This window comes from Lynx canadensis, chromosome A2 (genome assembly GCF_007474595.2).
Source record: "Lynx canadensis isolate LIC74 chromosome A2, mLynCan4.pri.v2, whole genome shotgun sequence".
Taxonomy (NCBI): Eukaryota; Metazoa; Chordata; class Mammalia; order Carnivora; family Felidae; genus Lynx; species Lynx canadensis.
Window position 1 is genome coordinate 50,721,481 of NC_044304.2, and position 14,229 is coordinate 50,735,709.

Sequence of the window (14,229 nt, forward strand, 5' to 3'; positions counted from 1 at the left end):
CACTGAACGACGGTCGGGAGTTGCCCAGACAAAGAAAGGGTGGAGGAAGGGGGACACTTTAAACAGAACAAAGGCACAAATGGCACTAGATGTGAAGGTTCCAGGAAGGGATACTGAGGATTCAGATACAAGGGATTGGCCTCATGTGGTTTTAAGAGCACAGGCCTAATATAGAGAAACAACTAAAGATAAAACAGGAAAACTGGCTGAGGCTCCATCACCAAGACCTTTTATGGACTTCAACTTACAGGCCAGAAGTTGCAAAGCGGTGGGTTGTGAGCTGAAACTGTCCTACTGATGAGTTTGTTCAGGCAGCATAGTGTTTCTTAAAAATTTGAGTTACATTTGGGGCTCCTGGGTGGCTCAGTCGGTTAAGCGCCAACTCTTGATTTGGGCTCAGGTCATGATCTCACAGTTTGTGAGTTCGAGCGCCCCGTGAGGCTCTGCACTGGCGATGCAGAACCTGCTTGGGATTCTTTCTCTCCCACTCTCTCTGCCCCTATACCGCTCACACTCTCTCTTAAAAACAAACATTAAAAAATATTTTTTAAAAATTTGAGTTGCATGTAAAACTCAGGAGATTTTCAGGGCACCTGAGTGGCTCAGTCAGTTAAGCATCCGACTTCAGCACAGATCATAATCTCACAGTTCATGAGTTCAAGCCCCGCGTCAGGCTCTGTGCTGACAGCTCAGAGGCTGGAGCCTGCTTTGGATTCTGTGTCTCCCTCTCTCTCTGCCCCTCCTCCACTGGCACTCTGTCTCTCTGTCTGTCTCTCTCAAAAATAAATAAACATTAAAGAAAAATATTTTTTAAATCAGGAGATTTTCATCATGGCCTAGGATCTAGCAAACGAGTCCCAGATATGACATGAAAAGCATGAGAATAAATAATGTGAATTTCATAAACATAAATACTTTTGTGCTTCAAAGGGCACCATCGAAAAAGGGAAAGCATAACTCACAGAATGGAGGAAAATATTTGCAAATCTTATATCTGATAATGGACTTGTATCCAGAATAAAGAACTCTTATAGCTCAAAAAAGGAACCCTCAAACACTGTTGGTGGGAATGTAAATTGGTGTAGCCACTGTGGAATACAGTATGTTGGTTCCTCAAAAAATTAAAATAGAAATACCATATGATCCAGCAATTCCACTGCTGGGTATTTACCCAAAGAAAATAAAAACACAAATTTGATAAGATATATGCACCCTTAGGTGTATTGCAGCATTATATACAACAGCCAATATGAAAGCAACCTAAGTGTCCATGGATAGATAGATGAATGGATAAAGAAGATGTGATGTGTTTATGTATGTATGTGTGCGTGTGTGTGGATCTAGAGAGAGAGAGAGAGAGAGAGAGAGAGAGAGAGGAATATTACTTGGCCATAAAAAAGAATGAGATCTTGCCATTTGTGACCACATGGATGAACCTAGAGGGTATTATGCTAAGTACAGTAAGCCAGACAGAGAAAGACAAATACCACTTGATCTAACTTGTATGTGGAATCTAAAAAACAGAACAAATGAACAAATAAAAACCAGAACAGACCCATAAATACACAAAACAAAATGATGGCTATCAGAGGGAGAGGGGTAGTGGGATGAGTAAAATTGGTGAAGGAAGTGGGAGATATAGGCCTCCAGTTATGGGATGAGTAAGTCACGGGGATGAAAGGCACAGCATAGGGAATACAGTCAATATTATAATAGCATTGTATGGTGACAGATGGTAGCTACACTTGTGAGCACAGAGTAACATATAGAGTTGTATCAGTACGTTATACACCTGAAACTAATGTAACATTGTGTGTCAAATATCCTTCAATTTAAAAAAGAATTTACAGCTCAAAAATAAAAAAGACATCCCAATTTTTTAATGTTTTTAACATTTTTAAAAACTTAAAAATAAAAATGAGGAGATTTTGTTTTAAAATCCAGATGCCCTTGAAACACTAAAAGAACTGACCAGTCTGGGCTCACATCCTGCCTGGCACTGAGACTGGAGCTGAGCAGAGGCTTACGCCTCTAGGTGAGCCTTAATCAGCCACAGTCCCCACTACTCCTCAATATCTCTCCCACCCAGCATACTTTCCTCATTGAAGCCTGTTGAGAGTAGTGAGGGTTCCTAAAGTTCTCGTCCATTCACTCAATGCCATACTCTCTTTAAGACTAAACTCATTCTCGGGGCATCTGGGTGGCTCAGTGGGTTAAGTGACCGACTTGGGCTCAGGTCATGATCTCCCGATCTGTGAGTTTGAGCCCATGTCAGGCTCTGTGCTGACAGCTGTGCAGAGCCTGGAGCCTGCAGCCTACTTAAGATCTGTGTGTGTCTCTCTCTCTCTGCCCCTCCCCTGCTCATGCTCTGGCTCCGTCTCTCAAAAATAAGTAAATGTTAAAAAAAATTTTTTTAAAAAGACTAAACTCATTCTCGGGGCGGCTGGGTGGCTCAGTCAGTTAATCATCTGACTTCGGCTCAGGTCATGATCTCTTGGTTCGTGAGTTCAAGCCCCCATTGGGCTCTGTGTTGACAGCTCAGAGCCTGGAGCAAGCTTGGGATTCTGTGTTTCTGTCCCTCTCTGCCCCTCCCCTGCTCATGCTTGCTCTCTCTCTCTCTCTCTCTCTCTCTCTCTCTCTCTCTCAAAAGTAAATAAACACTAGAAAAAAAAATAAAAAATAAAGACTAAACTCATTCTGGTGCCCAATCGGGAGGTTTTGTGTTCTGAGTTTCTGTTTTTGTTTTTTCCATTTCCTTCACCGATTTTATCACCATATTTCAAGAAAACTCTTAGAAAGCCAAGAATGTATCATATACTCTGCATCTCTCACAACACCCAGCACAAAACTAAGAAGAAAGTAGATAATCAACGTTTACTGAATGAATACATAAATGAATGAGTAAATAAACACTTCTCTGTGATCTTCTTCAAAATCTGCCCTTCTTCCCCCAAATTCTAGACTTTTGCTATTAAGAAGATGGCCTAAATGACTATGGATGTATAATTAAAAACCAAAACAAAACACTAAAGTCAATCACTGTGTTTCTATTTCAATTTTCTATTAGGTTGAAATGGAAATGGGAACTCTAGATAAATGCAGAATAGATCATTATGTCTGACAGCAAGATGAATGAGAGCCCAGGGCACTGAGAACTCTGGCAAATAAGATTACCAAACACTATCGGTGATCTTTGAGGGAACTGTGAAAAACAGGATAAGTGCCAAAATGCTGGAGATGGGCAAATGTTGTTCTGATTTTCAAAAGGGGAAGAAGTTAGAGCTTGCCATTTCCAGACTAGAGAATGTGATGTCACTCTCAAGCAAAGTGCTTGAACAGATTCATAAAGGGACACTTGCAAGCACCTCAGACAGGAAATAGAGTCCATCTGGGGCCAGCACAGGGTCACCAAGAACAACTCATATGAAATTCATTTCATTTTCTTCTCTCTGACAAAGATCCTAATAACTTAGTGGATTGGAGAAATATAGCATGTAAAATAAATATGGTACAGTGAAGGGGTGGGCAGTGAAAAGGACTAATTCAATCCTTGGGCTATATTAATAGAAGCAATACATGCAGCATAAAGGAGGTGATAGTTGTGTTTCTTTCTCTGATCACATCAAAAGCCTCTCATATAGAACTTAGAAACACTCGTTTTTCTTTCTTTCTTTTTTTTTTACTGTTTATTTTTGAGAGAGAGAGACAGAGAGACAGAGAGAGAACAAGTGGGGGAGGGGCAGAGAGAGAGAGACACACAGGATCTGAAACAGCCTCCAGGCTCTGAGCTGTCAGCACAGAGTCTGACATGGGGCTCGAACTCAGTAACAGCAAGATCATGACCGAGGCTGAAGTGGGACACTTAACAGACTGAGCCACCCAGGCGCCCCTAGAACTTAGAAACACTCTTAAAGGGGGTACCTGGGTGGCTCAGTCAGTTAAGCGTCTGACTTCAGCTCAGGTCATGATCTCACAGTTCCTGTGTTCAAGCCCCAAGTCAGGCTCTGTGCTGACAGCTCAGAGCCTGGAGCCTGCTTCAGATCTGTGTCTCTCCCTCTCTCTCTCTCTGCCCCTCCCTGTTCATGCTCTGTCTCTCTCTCTCAAAAATAAATAATAAGACATTTTAAAAATGTTTTAAATAAATAAATAAAGTAAAATAAAAGCATAAAGCTCTCATCTAGACAGTGCTCTCAAGGGCACCATAACCACCATCACCCTTTCATCTACTGCCCTCACGGAGGTGGTAGACCAACTATCACAAATCATCTTACTTGGCCAGCTTCACTCATTTATTGTATCTGTCAAGCACCCAAAGGCACTTGGGAGTTTGTAACCAGGATACAGTAAATCCAAAGGAAAGTGAAGATGATTAAGCAGCAGATAAGCATCTTATGTGAGTAAATGAGGATAATCATAGTGGGGCTCTGATCAGAGTCTCTAACATCCAATGGGCAGTCATGAGGAAGAAGCATCTGTCTTGTTCTATGAACCCCCAAGGAGAAGATACTATAGAACCAATAGATGAATATAAAAACCACTTACAGCAGCCAGGGCTATTAAAGGTAGAATATGTGGACTTGGGAGGTGATGAGTTCCCCATCACTGGACATGTACAAGCACATGCTATACTACTGCATTGCAAATATATAATCAAAGGGATTCAGGTAACTGATGAGGCAAGAGAAGGCATGGATCTGATATTTCTTTTACAATAGGGAAAAAAAAAGAGTGTTAAAACATTCTCCTCAGGTCAATAAATTCTTCAAAAAGAGATAAAAGAGAGTAAGTCAACAAAGAACTCAGTATCGTTTTTAAAAACCAAAAATGCCCCTCACTAAATTCACAGAGGACCAAATCTATCTAAGTAGGCGAAGGGTTTGCACCAAACTGGTCAAATGATACCCAGGGAGAAAGGAAACAGGCTTCAGGCGTTATTTTTGGTGATTGGTCAAACATTCTTCAGAGGCAAGCAACAAAGGCAAGGGATAAAAGTAAGAGGGTAAACAATGGAACGATCAAGAGACAGCCAGTCCCCACCACAAAACCGCCATCTGCCACTGACATCAATCCTTCAAGGGCCAGCCTCAGGCAAACAATGCAATGGGAAAGAAGACCAGCTACCTTCACATTTCTGGCCTTGTGACCTTGGGCACGTCACTCAACCTGACAAGGCCTCAGTTTCCTCATCTCTAAAGCTGAGCTCATTCATACAAACACTTTCCGTACATTGTGTAGGCCAAGAGTAGTGATGTTTGGGACTGAGCCAGACAGAGAAACTGTAGAGCCCTGTGCATACATCATCAGGAACTATGATGATGATTAACAAACAGAATTTTGAAAGGAAAAGATTCCAGACGGTTTCAGGTACAGCAATGTCCTGGTCTAAGTCGTGTGGGTGTCAATTCTAAAGGAATAAAATTCAACTCCTTTAACCAGAATGTAGAGACCCTTAGGGTCTGGGAGAGACAAGATCATCTGGACAAATTTCCTGCCGGAAATGCATGACCTTGGACTTGCTAAGTAGTTGTTAAAATAAAGGTGAAAGGTAAAAAAGTAAAAGAATCAGCCGGAGCAATAAATGCTTCATTGATCCTCAAGCCAAGTTCACGGGCCCTGTGGCAGTGATCCAAAAACAAGACGAGCGTTACTTCCTACCAAGACAATGCTAACAAAAACCCCAAACTGTCCAAAACTCAGCATTCACTTCTCTAGTATGGCATTTTTCATGAGAACCTCAGTTAAAAAGAACTGTAATACTCAGCCAAATTCATCTTATAAAACATAAACTCCCTAAAAAGTGTGTATGCAAAGGCCGAAACTGGGCTTTTGTATTGATGCAGCCGGGTGAGTTCAAATCTCTGACCAGTAAAGGGCCTGTGACTAAATTTTCAGCAAGGCTGAAACATCCTAAGTCAGTTTGCCACACTGAGCTGAAACCTAGAGAACGTTTTCAGCTCCCTTTGCCCTGGGGTCTACCCCCAGAGGTGATTAGCATGCCGGGTCTGACCAGGACTAGAAGACACAAGAGGGTTGGCGAGACTGAAAAAAAAAACAAAAAACAACAAAAAAAAAACAAAGCTCTCCCCTGTTGGCCGCTCCCCTCCCAAAGGTTCCCAAGCATCGGGAGCGTGTGCAGCAGCTGTGGATGTCGGGCCCCTGCCGCTCCCGGGGAGACTTCCTGGGTCACTGAGTCTGGAGCTGCAGAAGCACCTAAAAGCAGGTGGGGCAGCCTCAGGTCACCTGAGCCCCAAATAATCAACTTGCTCAAACAGTCCACCCACAATCTCAAGAGCAGGCGTCAGTATCCATTGAAGATGTATTTTGTCTTTAGTCTTTCTGTGGGAGACCACAAACACACCCTGTGTCGCAGCAAGGAGATCCAGGACCAGAGAGAAAACAGACACTAAGAGACGCAGGCCCAGGCTTCCCTCAGGGTCTGTCCTCGGAGAAAGGGTGAGTATGGAGCTTTTAGATTTTCCTTGCCAAAACTGAGTCTAGAACTCAGGAAGGTAGGAGAACCCCCTCTGGCGTGAACCAGGATTCTGCCTGCATTTGTCTATGCGACTGTGTCCGGTTCCCTATTTCGCCTTGCTAGTGCGGATTTAGGGAGCAGTTTCTGAGAGGAGCGTGCACCCTGTGGCCCCAAAGCTGGAACAGGCAGCCAGAGGTCATCCCACCCTGCTGGCAGGCTTCCTCTGGCGCTACGGAAGCCAGGCAGCTCCTACCAGCCGAAACGGCACACTAAGCTGTTGGCTTTGAATGAAGGCTGATGACCCTACACGCTAGCAGGCAGACGGGCGGTGATTGGGGCTGCACACTGCGAGAGAATACATTTTCTGCACCGAGCTCCCTCTTTATGCCTAAATGCCTGCATTAGTTTGGATCAATATGCCCCATAACAGTTAATCCATGGCAACCCAGGCCAGCCGAGAGACACTGACAAAGAAGTGCAACCCAGGGATGCTGCTTCTGTGTGCACATGCATGTGAATTCCAGCCCAGAGAAAGGGGCAAGGGAAAGCAACAAGAAACCAAAAAGAAGAAAGAAAAATAAAAGCAGATAGTAAAAAAATCACATTAAGGGGCTTTCAGCATGGGAGGGGGGAAGAGGCAGTGACTGTCAAAATGGCCTTAGAGTGACATGTCACGGCCAAGATGATGGAGTATCCACGACACTCCTAAAGCCGGGCGTAGGATCCTCCTCACACACCTGCAATGCAGTGATTGCTGCCCATTCTATAATCCACACTCCCAGAGCCAGGGCTCTCTGCAGTTGAAACCAGTCTGGACTTGTGCGGCTGCCACTGTTCCTACTCACAATAAGATTATTGATGCATAACAACATTTCGTGATGGCAGGGAGGAAAAAGGGTAAAAGAAAGCCAGAGCAAGAGAAAAAAGGAAAGGGGAGGGGAAGCATGACTCCCCAGCCCACATCTCACCTTTTATTTGGGCTTCATATTCAGCAATGATCTCTTTGTCTTTCTTGAACTTAGTTTGAGATGACATCTTCCAACGTGGCCAAAGGCACTGACAGGCTGTTTGATTTATTTCTCTTTTTCTTCCCCAGTCCTCTCTCAAGCCCTGGTAATCACTCGGCTCTAGTCGATTTCACAGGGTTTAGGGACTAATCTCTTTTACTCGCTGCAGAGCCAGGGGGGAGAAAAATGCCTCTCGTTCTGGGAGGAAAATTCTCTTTACTTGCCGAAAAATTGTCTCTAGTAGCTTGGTCTGGTCAGCTCCTCTTGCAAAAGAAGAACTACCGCCCCTAGGAGCACAGTAACCTGCCCCAGATTTTCAAGATTTTTCTTCCACAAAAATAATAACTGAGAGCAATCACACACACATGCACACAAACACACTCACGCGTGCACTCTCGCACTCAACCGACACACACACAGTCGTGATGCACACGCACACATACACACACACACTCTCACTCACTCACTCACACCCGCTCACCCACCCACCCACACACACACACACATACACACACACATCCACAGAGGCGCGGCGCCTCCTTGCTTGTGCAGTCAGTCTCCGGCTGGCTTTCGAAGGCTCTGCTAAGGAGATGGTCAGGTTGCCAGAGGGCCGGTCATCTCGCATCCTCCCTCCCTTCGGCACCTCTGGTCTGATATACAGTGAGGATCAAAGCCAGAAGAGCGAGATGGAAGTTCTCCTGCTGCAAGGCTTAAGCTCCGGTGAACCACGGCTGGACTGCTCGCCCTGCAGGGCTGGCTGAGCACTCCCCCACCCACCTCGTCACCAAGCTCCACCTCCCGGATTTTATAACAACTGACACATTGTAGCCTACAGGAGAGCAGAACTCATTGCAAGCAGAAAGGGGAAGAAATGCTCACAAAAGGGAAGGCAGCAGGAAAAAGAATCGGGTTGGAAAGGCCTGAGAGGCCCCTGCAAACTCCATTAGCAATCGTGTTAGGAATTTTTCTTCCAAAAACTTCAAAAGTCTCACCTTTTCTTTGCACCATGCAGTTTAATTTCTCAAAGCAATGGCTATCTGACAGTTTGTTACTCTGTAGGGATTGTCTGGAAGAGGGGAGAGGCTGACCCATGTAGGCAAGCTCATTAATATTTGTTGAGCAATTGCAGGGTGGCAGGGACAATGCCAGGCATTTCAGACATGCAGCTTTGCAAAGCTGTTGAGAGCAGGCATGCTAGAAACACCCAGCTGCTTCACTGTCTCTTAGAGCTTTAGCCAAATCAATAACTCATTGAGCCTCAGTTTCCTCACCAATGAAATGGGCTCTCTTTAGGGCTCTTTAATTCATTCTTTCAACAAATATTATTGAAAGCTTACCATAGGTCAGGCATTATTCTGGATACAGGGATACAGCAAGAGTCAAAATAGGCACAGACATTAAAAAAAAAAAAAAATCCCTGTCCTCCTGGAGCAGTTCCAGGGTCTCTACTTGACACAACTCTGGGAAATCCCCACCACTCACGTTAATATTCTCAGTAATGGTAGAACCCAGAATGCACTGTGAATGGTGCCTCCTGGAGTCACACGAGGCAAGAGGCCCGGGAAGGGGAAGATGAATAAACAAAATGAGTAAATTATACTATAATGTAAAGAAGGTAAGTGCTATTGGGGAAGAAAATATTGTAGGGTAAAGGACTTCAAAACTGAGGGAGCTCTTGGGAGGATCAAATAAAAATGTAGAGCTAAGCTTAGCACAGTGCTGGGCACATAGTAAACACTCAATAAATGGTAGCAATTACCCCATGATATCCCCCACAAAGAAACCTAACAACATAGTATAAGTATCCCTGTTTCACAGATGATGGAAGAGAGGCACAGATACGGGAAATGACTTACCCAAGGTCACCAGCATATCAAAAAATAGGCTATCTGACACCAGATTTTGACCATGCAAATGCTCAAATAGCCTGCATTCTACTAGAGAGATTAAACCCATTTCAGGAGCACCAGGGTGGCTGTCGGTTGAGCGTCCAACTCTTGATTTTGGCTCAGGTCATGATCTCACAGTTTGTGGGATTGAGCCTTGCTTCAGGCTCTGCGCTGATAGCACAGAACCTGCTTGGGATTCCCTCTCTCCCTCCCTCTCTCTCTCTCTCTTTCTCTCTGCCCCTCCTCACCCCATGCACAAGCTCACACACACACACACTCTCTCAAAATAAATGAATAAACATTAAAAAAAAACATTTCAGATGCACTTAGGTAGAAAAGATTTGTTCTCTAAAAATAAAATCAAGCACTGTAGGGTTGCTGACCACAGGAATTACACATATTAAGAGTGTCCTTAATATGTATTATCCCCCAAGTTTGGTATTTTCACAAATTTCTCAAAACAGTCTTACATTTGCCCATTACATTTTATATAATAAATGATTGGATTTGGGTTCAGAAATGAATCCATTCCAGTCCATTGAGGTTTCCCAGAGAGGGTGGCAGTTGCAATGGGTCTCCTCAGACAGGCATGAGGCCCAGAGGTTGTAGGGGGGAGGTCGGGAAGAGACAGGATATTCCTATGGAGCAAACAGTATGAGCTAAGCCTGCAGATGGAGAGACATAGGATCTGCCTGGAGAGAGCACATGGGAAAGTGCAGACGGTGAACCACAGGGCTTATTACAGCTTCATGTCCAGAGACAGGAGGTCGCAGAGTTCACAAATACTCTCCCCCAACCTGTGCCATCACCCCCCTGCCTCACCCTTCCCATGGGCTTGCTCAGGCCCTCTGAGGTTCCCCTCTGGACCAGTTTAAAAGAGTGAAAGCCACACATGTTACCTGAAAAAGATGTGCTCAGAGATTAGCATCCCTGCCTCAAGACTAACCCTCGAAGGAAGATCAGAGTTAAGTACTGCGCATCTTGGGACATGAGAGACAGGATTCCCTGCCTGGCTCTGCCACGGCAGTTCTGAGAACTAGCCCAAATGACTTAACCTGCTGTTGCTAGTTGGAGGCAGGAACTAGTGAATGTCAGCCATTCTCGCCATTACTAAAATTTCGAGTCCAGAGATATTTCTGGGAGACCCAAGTACAGGCACTGAGCCACAGAAACATCATAAAAGGCTTTATGAAACTGAAGTGAGGTATGGTATAGGGCCACATGCTGAGCGGCAAAAGAAGCTGGATTTTGGTGTGAGACAGATGGCGATTAAAATTCCAGTTCTGCTGCTTACCAGCGTGGGGCTGGCCCTGAGTACCTTCTGTGCCTTCGCTGAGCCTCACTCCCGTTTCCTCGCCTGTAAAATGGTGGATCCAACGTGATTATGAACTTAGAGTGCCTGGCACATGGCAGAGGTCCCACAGATGTTATTTCTTTTTCAGGGCCCAACCCCCCAGGGCCTAGGATCAGAGCTGGGGCTCCACAGATCCCCCCTCCGCGCCCCGGGTTAGGAACCGGAAGAGAAAAAAAAGAAGAAAAGGGTCCCCCAGGGCCTAGGATCAGAGCTGGGGCTCCACAGATTCCACCCCCCCACCCACCCCGTCAGGAACCGGAAGAGAAAAAAAAGAGGAAAAGGGTTATGTCCCCTGCAAATACATCACCACACACAGTGAACCCACATCATCCAGAATCTTCCTTCCCCAAGAAGAGGTAGTATGACTGGGGCAGGCCCCCTGGCACAACGTCCTCCACTTCCTCCTTCCGATCCTCACCATGGCTCACAGGCCCTTCTGTGACACTCCCCTCCACGTAGCCACCTCTTCCTTGCCATGAGAACGAAGTGCCAGGCCTGATGACTACCCTTCACAAGGTAGTAACAGAACTCACACTTTTCCCAAAAACAAGTGTGCTGTGGTGGGCAACAGGGCTCTACCATGTAATCTGATCTGTGCCACCCCCAACGATGAGAGTACCTACTGAAAGGGTATATTCCATTTACCTTGGGCTCATTTCCTAAATTCGTTTAGGTATTCCTGAATTATACTAATAGCTAGTATTTATTGAACCCTCATTCTATCCAGGCACTGGGCCAAGTATTTTATTTAGATTTTATCACTGACTTCTTGCTACAACCCAATGGGTCAGGTTCTGTAATCATCCTTGTTTTACAGAGAGGGAAACAGAGGCAGAAAGCAATGAAGCAATTCCAAGATGACACAACTAGCTACCAACTGAATCGCATTCAAACCCAGAGTCTGACCGTTATCAGGGCCCAAGGACCTGATCGGCATACAATTCTATACCAGAGCAATCATCGTAGGAATAACTGCTGTCAAGTATTGACTTTTTTTTTCAATCAATACAATGCTCAACCTAAAGTTTGCTATTAAAAAAAGAATTTAGGTGTAAAAACATAAGGAAGGGGCACCTGGGCAGCTCTGTCAGTTAAGCATCCAACTTCGGCTCAGGTCATTATTTCATGGTTCATGGGTTCAAGCCCCACATTGCGCTCTGTGCTGACAGCTCAGAGCCTGCAGCCTGTTTCGGATTCTGTGTCTCCCTCTCTCTCTGCCCCTCCCTCACTTGTGCTCTGCCTCTCTCTGTCTCTCAAAAATAAATAAACGTTTAAAAAAAATTTTTAATGTAAAACAAATAAGGAAAACATATCAAAAATGGCCATTGATGAGGCTTAAATTACAATTAAGAGCTGATTAACACAAAACCCACTAAACTGATTTCTTTTCCTAGTAGGAAAAAAAAATTTTTTTTTAAAGATTCTACTTGAAGGAAGAATGACCAGAAAAGTTTTGGGTTTAAGGCATTTTTTTTTTTTGGTCAAATATGAAAACTCCCCAAGATAACTAATAAGAGTTGATATCTTCTGTGACATTCCCCAAATGCTACCAATTACTTCATCCTTGACTGGCTCAGGAACTAATTCTGCCCTTCAGTCCCTGCTCAGCAGAATGGAAGCAACAACAGAACTCAGCTAGTTAGTGCCAGAATCGCATACAAATTAACAGTGGCAATGACAACAAGCCATGCGTGTATATACTGGTTTATATTTTGTAAAGCCCTTTCATATTGTTTATCTTATTTGGTCTTCACAATAATCCTGGCAGAGAGCACAAGTAGCCTGTTTTTAGTCCCTGTTTGAGGAAAGGAGTATATAAGTGACAGCTTCGATGGGAGAATTATTTTATAACCTCACATATGAGGACAGCCTTCCTAACTATGTCACAAAACCTGTAAGCCGTAAAAGGATGATACAGTCAACTATATGACAATTTTTTTATTAATGTTTTTATTTATTTTTGAAGGAGAGAGACAGAGTGTGAATGGGGGAGGGGCAGAGAGAGAGGGAGACACAGAATCCCAAGCAGGCTCCAGGCTCTGAGCTGTCAGCACAGAGCCTTATGCAGCGCTCGAACCCATGAACCGTGAGATCATGACCTGAGCCGAAGTCAGTCGCTTCACTGACTGAGCTACCCAGGTGCCCCAACTATATAACAAGTTTTTCAAAATTCTGCCCAGCCAAAAAGCACCATAAACAAAGTCAAAGACAAACTGCAAACTGAGGAAGAATATTTGCAACACCTGTTTATAAGCTGAGAACTAATTTCCCTAGTACACAAAAACATACAAATTTCCCTAATATACAATTCCAACAAATACTTGGACATGAATGTTCATAACAGCACTGTTCATGACAGCCAAAAGGTGGAGACAATCCAAATGTCCATCAACGGATAGATGGAGAAATAAAACATGTTCTATCCATACAATGGAATACTATTCATCCATAAAAAGAAATGAAGCACTGATAATGATGCAATATGAATGAACCCTGAAACACATTATGCTGGCTGAAGGAAGCCAGACAGGAAAAGCTACATATTGTAGAAGTCCATGTATATGAAATATCCAGACTAGATAAACCCACAGAGACAGAAAGAAGATTAGGGGCTGCCAGGAGCTGTGGCAGGTGGGGAAAATAGGGAGTGACTGCTTAATGGATACAGGGTCTCTTTGGTGGTGATGAAAATGTTTTGGAACTAGAAAGAGGTAATGATTGCACAACATTGTGAATGTACTAAATGCCACTGAACTGCACACTTTGAAATGGTTAATTTTGTCATGTGAATTTCACTTCAATAAAAAATGAATACAAAAAAAAAAAAAAAACTTCCTTCAAATCTGTGAGAAAAACACCAACAGTCCAGTAGAGAAAAAGGAAAAGGCAACAAATCACAATTCACAAAAAGGGGAAAAGGGGAAAACCTATGAAATTTTAATCAGCCTCATTCATAATGAGCATAAGTCAGCATGGCTAGATCCAGGGGCTCTAACAATGTCAACAGAACACTGTATGTCTTCCTCCAACTCCCCACTCTGCTTTCCTGTATGGTGGCAGGCTGTCCCCACAAGATGGCAAAGATGGCCCCAACAGCTCCAGGCTCAATTCCCCCAGCTTGGCAATTCCAGCACAAAGGCAGCCTTTCCCAAGAGTTCTAGCTAAAGTCTCAAGAATAGTCAACTGGCCTGGGCTGGGATGCATGGCTATCCATGAATCAATCACTGTGGCCAGAAGGTGGAATGTTCTGCTTCACCAGGCGTGGATCATGGGCTTGCCCCTGGAGCTGTGGGATGAGGTGAGTCCCAAACAATCCACATGACCCAAGAGATTCCCAAAGAAGGATCAAGGTGCTATTTACAGATGGAGGAATGGATTCTGGGTGAGCAAAATCAACATGTGTCTGCTATGGAAAAGATTGGGGAGGGGAGCCTGGGTGGTTTAGTCAGTTAAGCATTTGACTCTTTTTTTATACATATAACATTTTATTAGGAATAATACTGACTT

The 14,229-nt window shown here is 44.2% G+C and overlaps 1 protein-coding gene across 1 annotated transcript in view; it reads right to left on the reverse strand.

Annotated features, from left to right (window-relative positions):
* Nucleotides 1–7,936, reverse strand: part of SRGAP3 (SLIT-ROBO Rho GTPase activating protein 3) — a 259,104-nt gene extending 251,168 nt beyond the window's left edge. Inside the window, 1 exon segment of the mRNA XM_032592349.1 lies at nucleotides 7,441–7,936. Within this exon segment, the coding sequence (XP_032448240.1) occupies nucleotides 7,441–7,507 (67 nt within the window). The 5' untranslated portion in view covers nucleotides 7,508–7,936.
* Nucleotides 7,937–14,229: the final 6,293 nt, after the last annotated feature.